This window comes from Stegodyphus dumicola, chromosome 9, assembly GCF_044657685.1.
Source record: "Stegodyphus dumicola isolate Sdum_Otavi_A_Nest chromosome 9, ASM4465768v1".
Lineage (NCBI taxonomy): Eukaryota > Metazoa > Arthropoda > Arachnida > Araneae > Eresidae > Stegodyphus > Stegodyphus dumicola.
This window is the reverse complement of record NC_140776.1, coordinates 6101724-6116000: the sequence shown is the minus strand read 5'-3', so window position 1 is coordinate 6116000 and position 14277 is coordinate 6101724. Positions and strand designations below refer to the sequence as shown.

General features: G+C 32.1%; 1 protein-coding gene across 1 annotated transcript in view; it reads left to right on the top strand.

The window, feature by feature from the left end:
- retm (real-time) overlaps window positions 1-14277 on the top strand; it is a 111469-nt gene that overhangs the window by 41439 nt on the left and 55753 nt on the right. The window contains exon 10 of the mRNA XM_085823176.1: window positions 13023-13093. Within this exon, the coding sequence (XP_085679302.1) occupies window positions 13023-13093 (71 nt within the window). The remainder of the gene's footprint in view (window positions 1-13022; window positions 13094-14277) is intronic.

Below are 14277 nucleotides of genomic sequence, written 5' to 3'. Positions count from 1 at the left end.
AAACTACGCTACAAAAATCTAATTCTCTCAGTAATTATCTACATTAATTTCAAGTTAAATCTTAATTTGGAATACAAGTTTAAATGCAAGAATTATTTCAATTCATACGAATAGCTTACTCAGAAATTATGTAAAACTGCAGTGCTTTATTTTGCTAGTGCATTCTCAATTAGAATTGATAAATTTAACCCTTGACCCCTTATTAATATGCCTTTTCTATATTTTTGCATTCGGGTGAGCGGTGTGATTGCATCCCGATTGACTTAATTACCGCAAATGGCCTTAGGGCATAAAATTGAACTATTTTGTAAAAATTCTATGTAATTTTGTGCCAATATTGAAAGAAACAATCAATTTGATAAGAAATGGCTGTGACTTGTTTTGAAAATGAGGCGTTAAAGGTTACCATTGAGGATATTCTGTTTTGCATCAGTTGTATCATTATTGGTGAGTTTATCGCCTGCGTCGGCAAAATGGAAAAGTACCATTATTTTTTTTATAGGTTATTTATGCAAAAGATACAAATGATTTGTATTGTGAGAAAACATCTGGCAATCAAAGGGATAAAAAGGCTGTGAGCACTAAAATTTGGTAGTCAAACATCTCAGTTAATTTTAAAACTAACCTGTCAAGTTGAAACAACTTTGAAAATTTAAAATTTTCTTAACTTTTTGAGGGGAAGGAAAAGGTAATTAACTTTTTCAGCAAAATTCTTGTGTTATTTACTAAAAATGGTGTTGCAATGAAAATATTTTTGATAATTATGCATATTATGTCAAAGACGCCTGAAAAAAATAACCACTTCTGGTGGTTAGTGTCAGTGACCACTGTCCACAGAACACATCCCTACAAATCAGTCTCTATGGTAACCATGGAAACTTTTTATTTTTCAAGCAGAGTGCTTTTACATGTGCTGCTTTCCCACACTGTTCTTACAAGCTGTTTTCATGGTGCTGCAGAGTGCACACCGTCGTGATGTTGTCTTCGATGACTATGCTTATTTTCTTGAAGATGAATTCCTGCATCAACTACTGGCTTACGTTTCTTGATTGCCATCTAGTGAGTTACAAGGGAACTTCAGAAACGGTCAGTCTTGAAAACCACTCACACGAGTGAGTAAGAAGTTCAATAGAAAAGGTGGTTACTGTAGGTAACTACTGCCCTTCAAAGAGTTAAGCCTTAGGGGTGGTATATAAAATAATTTAAATTGTGGTAAAATTTTGCATGAACTATAACTTATGAACCCTAAGGACACAAAATTGAAACTTAAAAAAAATCTAGAGCAAATTTAGAGAGCCAGTATATATTTTATACTGGTGCCCCTCTAAGACATTTTTTTCCAGGTAGCTGCCAATTGTTAATTTTTGGTTTTTAAGTTAATTTTGCATACTTTTGATGTGCGTTTGATGATGCTTGAATTTTGCGTTTGATGATGCTTTAGAGATGGGTGCTTGAATACAGTTATGTAAGTCTGAAGACCAAAACTTTTAAGATTTCAGTAGAAATTAAAAATTTAAAAAATAGAATTTATGTTTTTATGCACTTTGGTGATGCAACCCACCTGAACATACTTATGTAAAATATGGATAAAAAGCTTTTGAACTTCATTTTAATTCAATATTATTATTTTATAAAAGAATTAGCAAATATAACATTGCACATGTAAATCGTATTATGCTGTAACTGAACTAGTGTAATATTACAAGGAAATGTAACTCAGCCGACTACGACTCAGCTGAGAAAGTCTGTTGCATTTTTGAAGTTATATTTTATGCTTTAGATAATATATAAAAAAAAAACCATGCTTCATGCTATGATGCCAAGAATCGCCCCACTTGCACACACACTTACGATTATCGAGAACCGTAAGGTCCCCCCCTTTGTTTGGTAAATATAGGTTGTAATATATATTTCTGTTCAGGAAGAAACGCCGTTAAGCAATTTTATTATTTGATGCACCTCAAAGCTCTTATTTCGATTTTTGACTCCTTTGGCTTCCTAGAGGCTCCTTTTCAACTTTTGAATAAATTTTAGTTTGCATCTAAAACAGGCCTTAGAAATATTTTCCCTCCTTTCACAAACTGTGAAAATTCATTTTGAAAACAACCTATTTGTATCCTAACCCAGGGGGGCAAATTTGTCTTGCGTTCCCTAGTCTTTCATCTGAAATTAACAAAGAATTAATAAGAATTTCCCTAAAGAATAAAAGCATGCTTTCAAATCAGTAGTTTTTGTGATTACACTAAAACAGGGATAGGCAAACTTTTTCAGTTCTGGCCAAAAATTGGGAAAAAAAAAGTTGGGCGGGTTAAGATATATTTTTCTAAAATTTTAAAAACATTATAAAAATATTACAATTTAAATATGTTAATGAGATGAGTGAAATCGCGGTTTCATTTTTAAAAGTTCCTTATATTGAGGTTCTACATGAAAGTTTTCTGCGTTTTCGCGGAATTCCGCTTTTTTTAACGTCACCCGGGCTGTTTCTGAGATGGATGCAGAACTGTTGAGAAAACGCGACCAGAAAATGTGTGTGTGTGTGGGAGGGGATAAATGGAGGACACGCTCTCTCTCTTCCTCTTTTCTTTGTAAAAAAAACTTTACATCGTGCCAGAGATCGCGAAATATGTTGTTTCACATTAACGTGAAGTAGATGGGCCTTATGTGGAAAGGCGGAACTAAATGCGTACGAATATCGAATCAAAGAAGAGCAAGCAATCGTCAAACGAGAGCTGACTTCAATAATTTCAGCGATCGGTGCTGGCGCCATCTGTCAGACATACGGATAACCACTTGCATTCTCCAGTAAAAAAGCCCTATGTAAAAATTTAAGGAATGCTCATAAACTGTACAAAGAAGAGCTAGAGATAAAAAAGGAGGAGCAAGGATCTAAAAAAAAGCAATTAAACATTGCAGAAAATAAAGAAGAAAATAAAAAAGTATCAATGGATTGTATAAAAGCTGCTGAAAAGAAATTGAGACTAGCTTGTAAACGGAAATTAGAAAAGTTGGCTGCAAAAGTAGCAAAAAAGAAAGCTTTTTCCCTAAAATTTTTTAATTAGAATCGAGTGAGACGGAGACAAAATAGTTATTTTTTATATTCCTCCTTAAACTATATGTTATTTTGTAACTATATCATTTCACATGACTACTTTTTCTGGTGTTATATAAAGTACTATTTATTGAACTAAAAGTGAAGATAATAAATATAGTAACAGTTATATATATATATATATATATATATATATATACACTCATGTCCATAAATTAAGGATAATGCAAAATCAGGCAAAGAAAGAGTTAGAAGCAAAAAAAAAAAAAAAAATTGACTTATTTGTAAAGCTTATTTATTAAACAAAAGGTAAAGAGCAAAAAAAGATGCTATATATTTAATATTATTAAAAAAAAAATAGCGTTTTTTTCTCCCTGGAGCAAATTACAAAAAAAAAAAAAAAAAAAAAAAAAAAAAAAACCTATTTACAAAAAAAAAAAAAAAAAAAAAAAAAAACAATATTACATGGTTGGTATGATTGTTAATACATTGTATGTCTCCCAGACGATGCAATACAGTCCGTACAATGCCTAGGCATGCTGAGTATCAAATTATCGATCTGATCTTGGGGGATATTACACCACTCAAAAAGCAACGCTCTCCGAAGTTCCGGTAGACATGTAGGAGGAGGTTGACAGGCTACAACTCGTCGGCCAAGCATGTCCCACACGTGCTCTACTGGATTCAAGTCTGGTGAGAATGCTGGCCAGTCCATACGGGTGATATCCTCCGATTGAAGACATTCGCATACGATCTTTGCACGGTGAGGACGGGTGTTGTCATCCATAAACACAAATTGTGCGCCCATGGTGCCCCAAAACAGACTTACATGTTGTTCCAGAATGACGTCCCGATAGATTTGGCTTGTCATGGTTCCAATTTGAACATGCAGGTCAGTTCTAGAACCCAGAATAATTTCACCCCAAACGAGCACTCCTGCACCACCGTAACGGTGTCGTTCAATGATGTTTTTTTGGTGGTAACGGGTACCTGGAGCTCTTCATATGAAAGTCCAGCGAGAATCAGACTGCAAGCTAAACCTGGACTCGTCGGAAAACATCACACGAGTCCACTGTTGCGGTGTCCACAATGCATGCTCTCTACTCCAGGCTAACCACAGGCGACAGTGAGTTGCAGTAAGTGGAACACATCTGACAGGTCTACGAGCATATAGACCAATCTTCCCTAAGCGTCTGTACACGGTCTGCCTTGAAATTGTCGTAGCAGTGGCTGAAGAGAGCTGACGAGACAGGTCTGAGGCTATGCTCCGCCTGTTTCTTTTGGCAGTAACTCTGGGCGACCTGTGCTGTAACGTCTACTCACATTACCATCATCTTGAAATCGTTGCCAAAGCCTGGAGATGACACTCTGGGCATTTCCAAGTTCGTCTGATATTTCCAGTTGGGTATGCCCACATTCCAGACGGCCGATAATTCTACCACGTAAAAAATCATGCAAATGCATCCTTTGTGTCATAACTATTCGGTTATTGCACCGAAATGCTTATAAAAAGCCTGCGAACAATTTTACTTCTTTGCTCGTATTTCTTATATATCACTCTCTTACACTCTCGTCATTGTGACGTACCATCGGTGTTATCTGGTTACTTCCTGAAATTTGCATATGATTCCAGGGTTCGTAGCGGTCCTTACAAGTGCTTATAAGTCCTTATATTTGGAAATAAAATATAAAGGCCCTTATAGGTGCTTACTTTTTCTTTAAGCCCTTATTTTTTTATTTTTAGTGCTTATTTTTTTGCTTTTAGTGCTTTTTTTTAATGAACGTGCATTTTGTCCCCGTACCAAAGCCGAAACTTAATAAACAACTTTTCTTCCTTATATGCAAAATCAGATGGTGAATCATACTCCTGGAAATTGCTTTCCCCCCCTTTCTCTGCATTAACGTAACTTATGGTGCGCGCGAAAGTACAGACAGGTGCATGTCGTTCTATTGGTCAAAGAATTGCGAAAACGGTAGAAAATTCCAGTACATTTGGTATTCTTTTCCTCCCACCCAAATACTACACACGTTTGAATTTCTATCAAGATTTTAATAATTTACATTCTCGTTCTGCGTGGTCAGTTCATATTCGTGTTTATTATGATCGTTATGCTTATATTATGAGCATATGAATGTATATTTATAATAATATAGTTGCAGTAACTGCTGAAGTATAGATAAACTTCCAAAAATGGGTGCGTTTTTACACAGATTAGCTTTTTAAGGAATAATATTCGGAATGGTTTAAATAAAAGGAAAGTAATCGAATAGTCAATATATATATATATATATATTTTTTTTTTGCCTATACATTATTATACAGTACGGAGGTTTTGAGGTTCTCCCCTTTCTCCGCAAAATCTCTAATATTGAAACAGTGGTCTTTTTTTTCTGTCACTGTCCAATCTGGATTGAATAGGACTAAAAGTTTTTGCGGTCTACCCAGCCTAAGCGAAGATTGATTCTATTCCAGAAATTTAACTCAGTCTGTTGAAAATTAGAATCAGAAACACCCCAGATTAGTAAGTCTCTTTCTTTTCCTTTATTTAGTTCTTTATTCTCAGAATACCGTCAGCTGTTGATTCTGATTGCATAATATCACATGTGGAAGAATTACACCGCACGTAGTGCGCAATAATGTTTGCAGAGATATTTAATGCGGTATTTTGCAGAGATAATTAATTTTGATGTTCAGTCCGAGATTTGTTTATGAACACTTAAAAGAGTTTTACTGTGCTTTCTAAGCAGAATATTTCTCAGTTCTGTTGGTCTATTTTTATATGATGCACATATCGAAATGTCAAAATCATTTATTTAACTGAGAAATCTAAAGAACGGCTACAATCTCCCGCATTCCTCTTTTTCCAGTTACTATCCGGAATATTCGGCAATTTCCGAGTGTGCGGGTTAGTTAAGCTTTTACTGTTACAGGGTTTGCACGTATTTCTGCACACGGAAATTAAGTACTTTTAAGGGCCATTAATGAAAAAAATTAAGGACCTATGAGGAAACGGGAACTGAATAAATTCAATTGAAGATATTATCTATGCCTGAATTTCACTTTTATAATACCATCTTAAAAATAAAATAGATCTTTATGTAGTATGCATTATTACTAATCTTGAATTAATTAACATAATTGTTAATAAGTTTGAGAATAAAATAAATTATGCAAATTTATCAAGTAGCATTAAATATTTTACACTTATGATAGTTGGTCATATTTTAACGTTTATATCGATTTCCTTCTCTTTTAAGCATCTTTTCGAACAATTAGAGATTTGTCTCAATATGCAAACCAATGCTCTCACTAGTTTCTGCGTGCTTCATCTCCTAACTTATCAATCTCTCCATAATGTACCTATGAGGGTTTAATTGATCTGGTAAAAGTTAAATAGTCCAAAACCCCTGACAGACGTGAAGCATATTATCGCTATGTCTGAAATTAACTACAATATCAGACATAGGTTTAAGTAAGCCTCTTATTTAAAAAGAACTTCGAACATAAAGGCATGTTCTGATGCTAACAAAATCAATTACAGCTCACGGTGATGTAATTAAACAAGAACAGTCAAATTCAAACTAATAATGTGGACTAGTGGTAAAAGATTATACAATTTAATTGTAATTTAATCTGGCTGAATAACTCTGTCATATGAGGAAATAGAAATTGGAAATTATAGTAAAGGTTGAAACCAAACAATTGGGTAATTTACATAATAATAACTGCACATATCTTTGAAGAAGATTTTCCTTTATGTACTCAGTTTCTTTCTTCAACACGTTTCCTTTTCATTTTAGACTTTTTGGATTTAATTAAGGATTTCCGTTATTCTAAAAACATTAAATGCATTTAGAAAGTACAGAAAAAGCGGCTAATTTTATTTCTTTAGTAATATGAACATTCAGAAGCAATATGAAATATATATAGTAAAGGACGGTTACAGAGTTGATGTGGCAGAATTTCTAGAATTTAGTAACACACCAACAACTAAATCTAGAAATGGCAAAACTTTTAGAATTTAAAGCAAGCACTGGAAGCAGAATTTAGAAAGGCAGTAGGCAGCAGAATTTAGGATCCACAGAGATTGCATTAGGTGGGAAAATGCCTATTGCCAGCTATGTGTATGATGCATTAAGAAATATTAGATGAATCTTTTAAACTGTAAGTTTTCAATTTCTTTATTAATAAAAAAAATCCCTTTCTATAATGCCTGCCCATGTGATAAGATCAGAAGCATTTTTGATATTTTCCATGCTTCTGTCTAATGAAAAGTAGAGAAAATAAAGAGAAGATAAACATGTTAAGATTCTAGTATCAGAAGTAATACATTCAAATATTCCAGATGTTCTCCCAAAATGAAGAAATTCATTGCAAACTTTCTGTAAAATACATCCACTACGTGTTGATACCATGGAGACATTTTTCATTTTGTCACATATTTCTCGAATCTTCTAGAATCTAGGTCTATAAATCTTGCCTTCAAATCCTTCTAAACTTTTTGAGCTGCAATGTCTAAAATCCTAAAGAAAAATTATTCCTACCATTTCTGTAACAGAAAAAAGCCAGAAATATTTTGGGAAAAAAAAGTAGGGGAAAGTATAAAATTAATTTTATAGAGAAAACTGATGCACATTTTGAGAATTTTGAATATTCTGAGATAATTACATGGGAAAAACTCTTACTATGAAAAAATTAAAAAGAAGACATTTTTAATTAATTACATAGCTAATTTTGCTTTTGCTAAGAGCTGTTTCTTAAATTGTGCTTTAAAGCATTATACCTTGTTTATTTTTCAGATTCAAAATATTGTATAATAAGTTGCCAAAATGAAACTTTATAATATTACAGCGAAAAATAAAAATGTCTTATTTCAATGTTATTTTTTAAATATAATTTCAATATACTACCATTAATTTAATAAAATTTATCAATGTTACGATGTTTTAAAAAAATCATCGAAAAATTCTCAGATTTTGGAATTAAAAAGTTTCTATAGAAACTAATCTTAAAATCGCCAAATTTAGAACCATTTCATAAAAGAATTCACATCCCCAAAAGCAAAAAGTTGTTTAAGAGCTCTTTACTAGAAAAAATGAATTTCGAAATGCTTATGTTTCGCTTCTTGCTTAGAAACTCGAGTATCCCATCATTTATATTAGAAATAGAAATGAATTACAACTCATGAACCCATTCAAAATATTACCATATATACGGCAGTGAATTGCCAAAAATATTCTTCAAAATGCTAATTCACACTCAAAATGACAGTCGTAAAAACAGACAGAAATTTTAGATGATTAAAATTAAGGACCTTCTGTTGATTTTGACCAAAATTAAGCACTTTTAAGGACCAAAAATCGATTCCAAGAAATTTAAGGACTCCTAAGGACCGTATGAACCCCGTGTTAAAGGATGACTGCATGAAGCAATTTCTCATCTTCTGATTTCAGAAATGTGCCTCTTTTTTTACTTAATTTACTTTGCTTGGAATATATGTTAAGGGAAAACTGTTATGCAATGAAAATTTATAAAATGTTCAGAATTTTGATTTAAGTTATTTAAATATTAATATGAGTGGGAAAATAAATTGTATTTATTGTTAGGTGCAAAACGAATACAATTAATATGGCTTATTATTATTTATTTTCTATATTTTGAACTGAAATTTCAATGCTCATTCTCTTAATAAATATTGCATTGCTCATATTTTAAATTACAAGTCTAATTTTTCTTTTAAGATTATGCAGTTATATATAATGTAATTAGACAGGTGCTTATTTTTTCCTTAAAATGTGCTTAAAAAGTGCCTATAGGTGCTTATTTTTTTAACTAAACTGTGGCTACGAACCCTGGATTTTTGAAGATGTGTGTAGGGATTTTACAGGTGATATATTTATTTTAGAGTTCGATTTCTGCGTGACTCTGAATTATCCTTAATTTATGGACATGAGTGTATATTTTATCTCTAAAACTTGTCATTGCCTGAAAATGGGCAGTAATATATAACATAAATATATAAATATGTATATTAGTGTGTTGTAATGTTGTGTACAGTATTCATGTATAAACTGTTAAATTAAGTTACATAAAGAGCATCTTAAAGAAGGTTAATTCATTACAATGTCGTGGTGATTTACTGATTTTTTTTTTTTTCCTACAAGTGGAAAATAAAATTAATAGCAAAATAGAGTACAAGTATAATTTTAGTTTAATTATATGTATATGTTTAATACGTTTTATATTAAAAGTTTGATATTTTATTAAAAATTTTTTTTTTTTTTTTTTGGTCGCACGTGCGCATTTAGTTTTTGTGTAATTTTGTGTCTGTGTGTTGTTCAGCTTTCTTTTTACCAACTTGCACTTTCACGCCTGGGTTTGAAGTGAGATGTACTGATTCTAAGGAATGAGGCTAAATGCTGATCTGTCAGTCTACTTCTGAAGTAATTATTTCTAAGGTTCATAGTTAAAAACACTTCTTCACATATATAAGATGAAGCAAACATAGTGCTGATTTTCTGGGCGTGAGATATTAAATTTGGGAAACTTACTTTCAATAATGATTTGTAAAACTCTTAACTTTGGCATATTTAGAAACAACTGCTTGAAATGATTGTTAGATTGCAACTAAATTAATTCAAGCTGAAAAGTCTGACCTCAATGCTTCACAATTTACGTTGAAAGGCATAGTAAAGTTATCCTATTGTATTTGAATGGCACTGAAATCTTGAAATCTGCGTTCGAATTCAAAATGTTGTTTTTTCAAGCCATCTTCGTAATTCTTAAGCTTCTCTTTATTTACTAAGGGTATTGAATTTAAACTTGGGAAATGCAACAAGTTGTTCTTAAGTATTTGCCTGGCAAGCATATTATGTTTTAGTTTAAAAGGTTTGAGATGGGCCCAAATATCGTTGATAAATTGATTTTCCCTTTGCATTCAGGTTGATCATATGACAACGAAGATCTATGAAAAATGCAAAGTCCGAAAGCCATTCTGTATCTTCTAACATTTTGCACTCTGCAAAACACTGTTTCTTATGAAAGAACGACACAGTGTCATCTTTCAACTGCCAAACTCACTTGAAAACACATCCTGCACTAAGCCACTTAATTTCATATAATACAGTACATTAGCGTATTCAGATGGCACGAACTGAAAAAAATCTCGAAAGTGCCTGTGAGTAAGTCCATTAGAATGAATAGTATTTACAATATTCCCGAATGCATCAAGCATGGGTTTCATATTCACTGCAGATTTACACAGAGCATCTTGATGTGCAACACGACGTAGAAAAACAACATTGTTCCCTAGATAGTTTTGATTAAAGAATCCCAAAAAATCCAGATTATTTCCCTGACATATTGGTGCTCCATTGGTTATAATATTACATATATTTGTTATAGGCACTTTCAAAGTTAAAAGCCCTTCCTGAAATTCACAAAAAATATCACATCCCATTGTAATTCCCTTTAAAGAATGCATGTACGGTAGTTCCTTGGTAAAGTTCTCATCAATATCTCTTATAAATAATACTAATTGAACAGTATCAATTATATCAGTTCTTTCATCCATATCTACGGAGCAAAATTTAAATTAGCCAATCTTTGATTCTAATTGTGATGTCAAATTTTTATCAATGTCTTCGATTCTAGAAGTTACCGTTTGTCAAGATAAGCTTACAGTCTGAAAATTATTTTTCTTGTGTAGACATAAAACATCACAAACTTAAAGCATGCATTGTTTAATGAACTCCCCATCACTGAGAGCTTTATTATTTTTAGCAATATTGTATGCTACAATGTAGCTTGCATGTGTAGCTGCTTCTTGGATACTGTTCACCTTCTCGAAAAAATATTGTCGGCCTGATAATTTTTTACAAAGATGTTTTGCATTTCGTTTCCTTTCATATTCGGACATTGCTTCGTAATTGGAATTCTTATGCTTAGATGTGAAATGACAGAAAATGTTATATTATTTGAACACTGTTGTAGCTTCACTGCAGATGAGACACACTGGTTTATCTTTTGCATCTGTAAAAATATTTCCAGGTCCGTTCATCATTAAAAGCATAGCACTCTGAAGCAACTTTTCATTTTTTATTAGCCATTTTGTGGTTGAAATTTTTTATGAATAACCTAAAACAAGCACTAACTTCGTTATACTTTTAATAATTTGCTATATGTTTGCAATCTTTCCATACACAATCAATAATATTAAAACTCGCTCCAAAAGAACAAGCCGCTGGCTGGAGCTTAAAATGCACAGTCTGCCATATGTGAGGTATAATTCGCCTATATTGGATTCCCATAAAGAAAAAGATAATGCTTATTGGTGCCAATCTACATTTATCACTAACAAAGAACTTCTGCTTTTAACACTTTACCGATTGAAAGCTGTCTAATTTCCATCGATTTGTGTTTTGTAGAACAAAAATAGATACAGTAAAAAGATCATCAGCCCTTTAAAAAAAAAGAAGGAAAAAAAAATAATATTTAAACAAAGTAGAAAAGGAGATAGATATATAAATATATATTTCTTTTAATTTGCCTCGGACCTGCAAATTAAAATTCTCATAGCTTGCCCATCCCTGCACTAAGAGATGGACCTTAAGTGCATTTCCATTTCCCGTATTTTTAAGCTTTCCTTTGTGTGATCTTAATCACACCACACAAAGGGAAACACAAAGGGAAGAAGGCAGGACTCCTGAATGACAAATTAGTTGTCAATCACCTCTTTTCATTTTCACTGCATTTTAGGATTTTGGAAAACACGAAGCAGCAGTTGTCTTTTGGGAGTTAACAAGCCACATTTAACCCTTACAATTGTGTAAAGTTTTGACTCCAGATGGCAATTTTGAAATCAACGAGTCTTTCTCTTGGGAAAAGGTGAAGTGCTGAAATAAAAATTTTAGCTTAAAAGAGACGAAAACTCGAGTGGAGTAAACAAAGAATAAAAAGAAACTAATATACTTGTATTCAATTCTAGTGCAGGGTCAGTAAACTTCCCATCCCTTGATGAACATAATATTTAATCCTAAACAACTTATAAATTATTTGTAAAAAAATTATTACATCATAAACTGTTATAATATTAAGAAATTCTGTAATGTCACCGAATAGGAAAGGACAAGACTGGTTCTGCCTTCTATGTGGCATGGTACCCTCACTGTAGGCGGTGGTATATATATTATATACCGGTTTTAAAATCGTATTAATAATCTATTAAGTATCACTTCTTACTGAAATGAAGTAAATATATAAGCTTCAGCATGTGCACATCATATATTTGCAGATTTTGAATTTTTTCTTCCCTTCCAATAGAATTTATCAATCTTCAAACAGGATACCTTGGAACGAGGTATATTAATTCCGTAACTGCAAAATATTGAGCATTCATAAGGTGGTGCTGCCATTTAGAATCAAAAGGAAACACTAGAAACTTAATATTATATCTTTTGGTGTAGAAAAACTAGCATTTTTTAGAAGCTAAAAAATTAACAAAATATACCAGTGCCCTTCAAAGGGTTAAGTGCCAGTTCAGAGCTCATAAATCTGTCCATCTAATCAACAAGAGTTGCATGACCTCTGTTTGCAGATCTAGTATAATTTTTCTCTGGAATCTTACCAAAGATTTAATATGTTCTGTGATGAGCCACAGATGCTTTGAATACCAAAGACGGAGCAGTTTTTTTATTAGGAGTGTGGTTATAGTATTTTGGCCGGTCAGTGTATCTCAAAATAATTCAGCTTTTGTTAAATAGATTGATGTGAAATTTTGTGATTTATGTAATACTGACAGACTTTGTTTTTACCATATGTGAAATTAAAATTATGTAATTTCTTATTACAATATTGTCGTGAAAGAGTACATATATGGATAAAAGGGTGTTGTTTTGGTTAGAATAATATAAGAAATTTTTGTTTTCCATAATAAATTTATAATTAATCTTATTATATTTCCTTCCTCAGACTTTACATGTTTGTGAAGAAGGACTGAAAAGAGTTGAGGAAGCCACGAGGGAAACTGGTAAACCTGTGAGGTGTGTTGATATAGTAGAAAACTGAAATTTATTCATATGTCACTCTGGTAAATTAAGGCATGCATTGTATTTTACTTTATTCTTTCAATGTAAAGAAATGAAAATTGTTTTGAAACTGTGCCATTAATTGGGAATCAAATAGCCAAGAATTTAATTTGTTGATGAAATTTAAAATAAATAGTAGTTTTATGATCTATGTCTGTAAATTAATATGCATCAATGGCCAAAATTAAGAAACGTTTTGGAAAATATGTATTTTTTAAATTTGAGCACTTCTAAGTTCTTTATTGGTGGATGGGGAATAATGGAATCATGTATTTTATGATAAATTTAATGCAATTAACTGTGGTAAACTATTTTCATTTCTTAAAAGTTTATAGCTAAATAAAGACAGCATAAAAACAAAATTGTGCTATGTAAATAGAGGAAATTTTAATTCAAAACAGAAGGCCAACTTGATGATAGAATAAGGTGATATTCTCTGCTACCAGAATGATTAATAATAGATATTACATAATTATTTAATTAACAGTATTTTTTATGTGTGTATGTCTGTTTATGTGTTTTCCCATGTAATTTTTTTTAACAAGCCATGTAATCTGTTTAGAATGACAAGTATTGAAAAGTTGGCTAATCAGCAAGAAAGAGTTGCAAGATAATTTTTTTATGTGAACAGTAAACACTGATGAAATTATGAAAAGAGTTAAAAGAAATCATAAACTAAGAAATTTTTAAATTCTGGACATTCATTATTTCAAATTTGTGTAAGATCGACAATTTTGGTATAAGATTGGCATTTTCGATTATTTCATATTGGTGTAAGATTGGTGAAAGATTTCAAATTTGTGTAAGGTCGGCAACAGTATGCCATACTAGACGAATTAAAACACTGTGCCCGAGTGGCCGAATGAAATGATCTGAGGCAGGGTTTTCCAACCTTTTTGTCCCTAAGAGCACATTCCAGATTATCTGTTGGAAGCTGGGCACCATTTACTTTGTCAAGGTTAATTTATAGTTGAATAGAGTTAATACATGCACATAAAAAAAGAGATTGGTTGCATTTCGCTTTGTTCTGGTATCTGTGTTGGACCCAATTTCTATTTCATTAAAAATGAGAAATCTTTCACATCGAATTTTATTGATAACTAAAATATTTTTATTGTGATTGCGTAGCGGTGGGCACA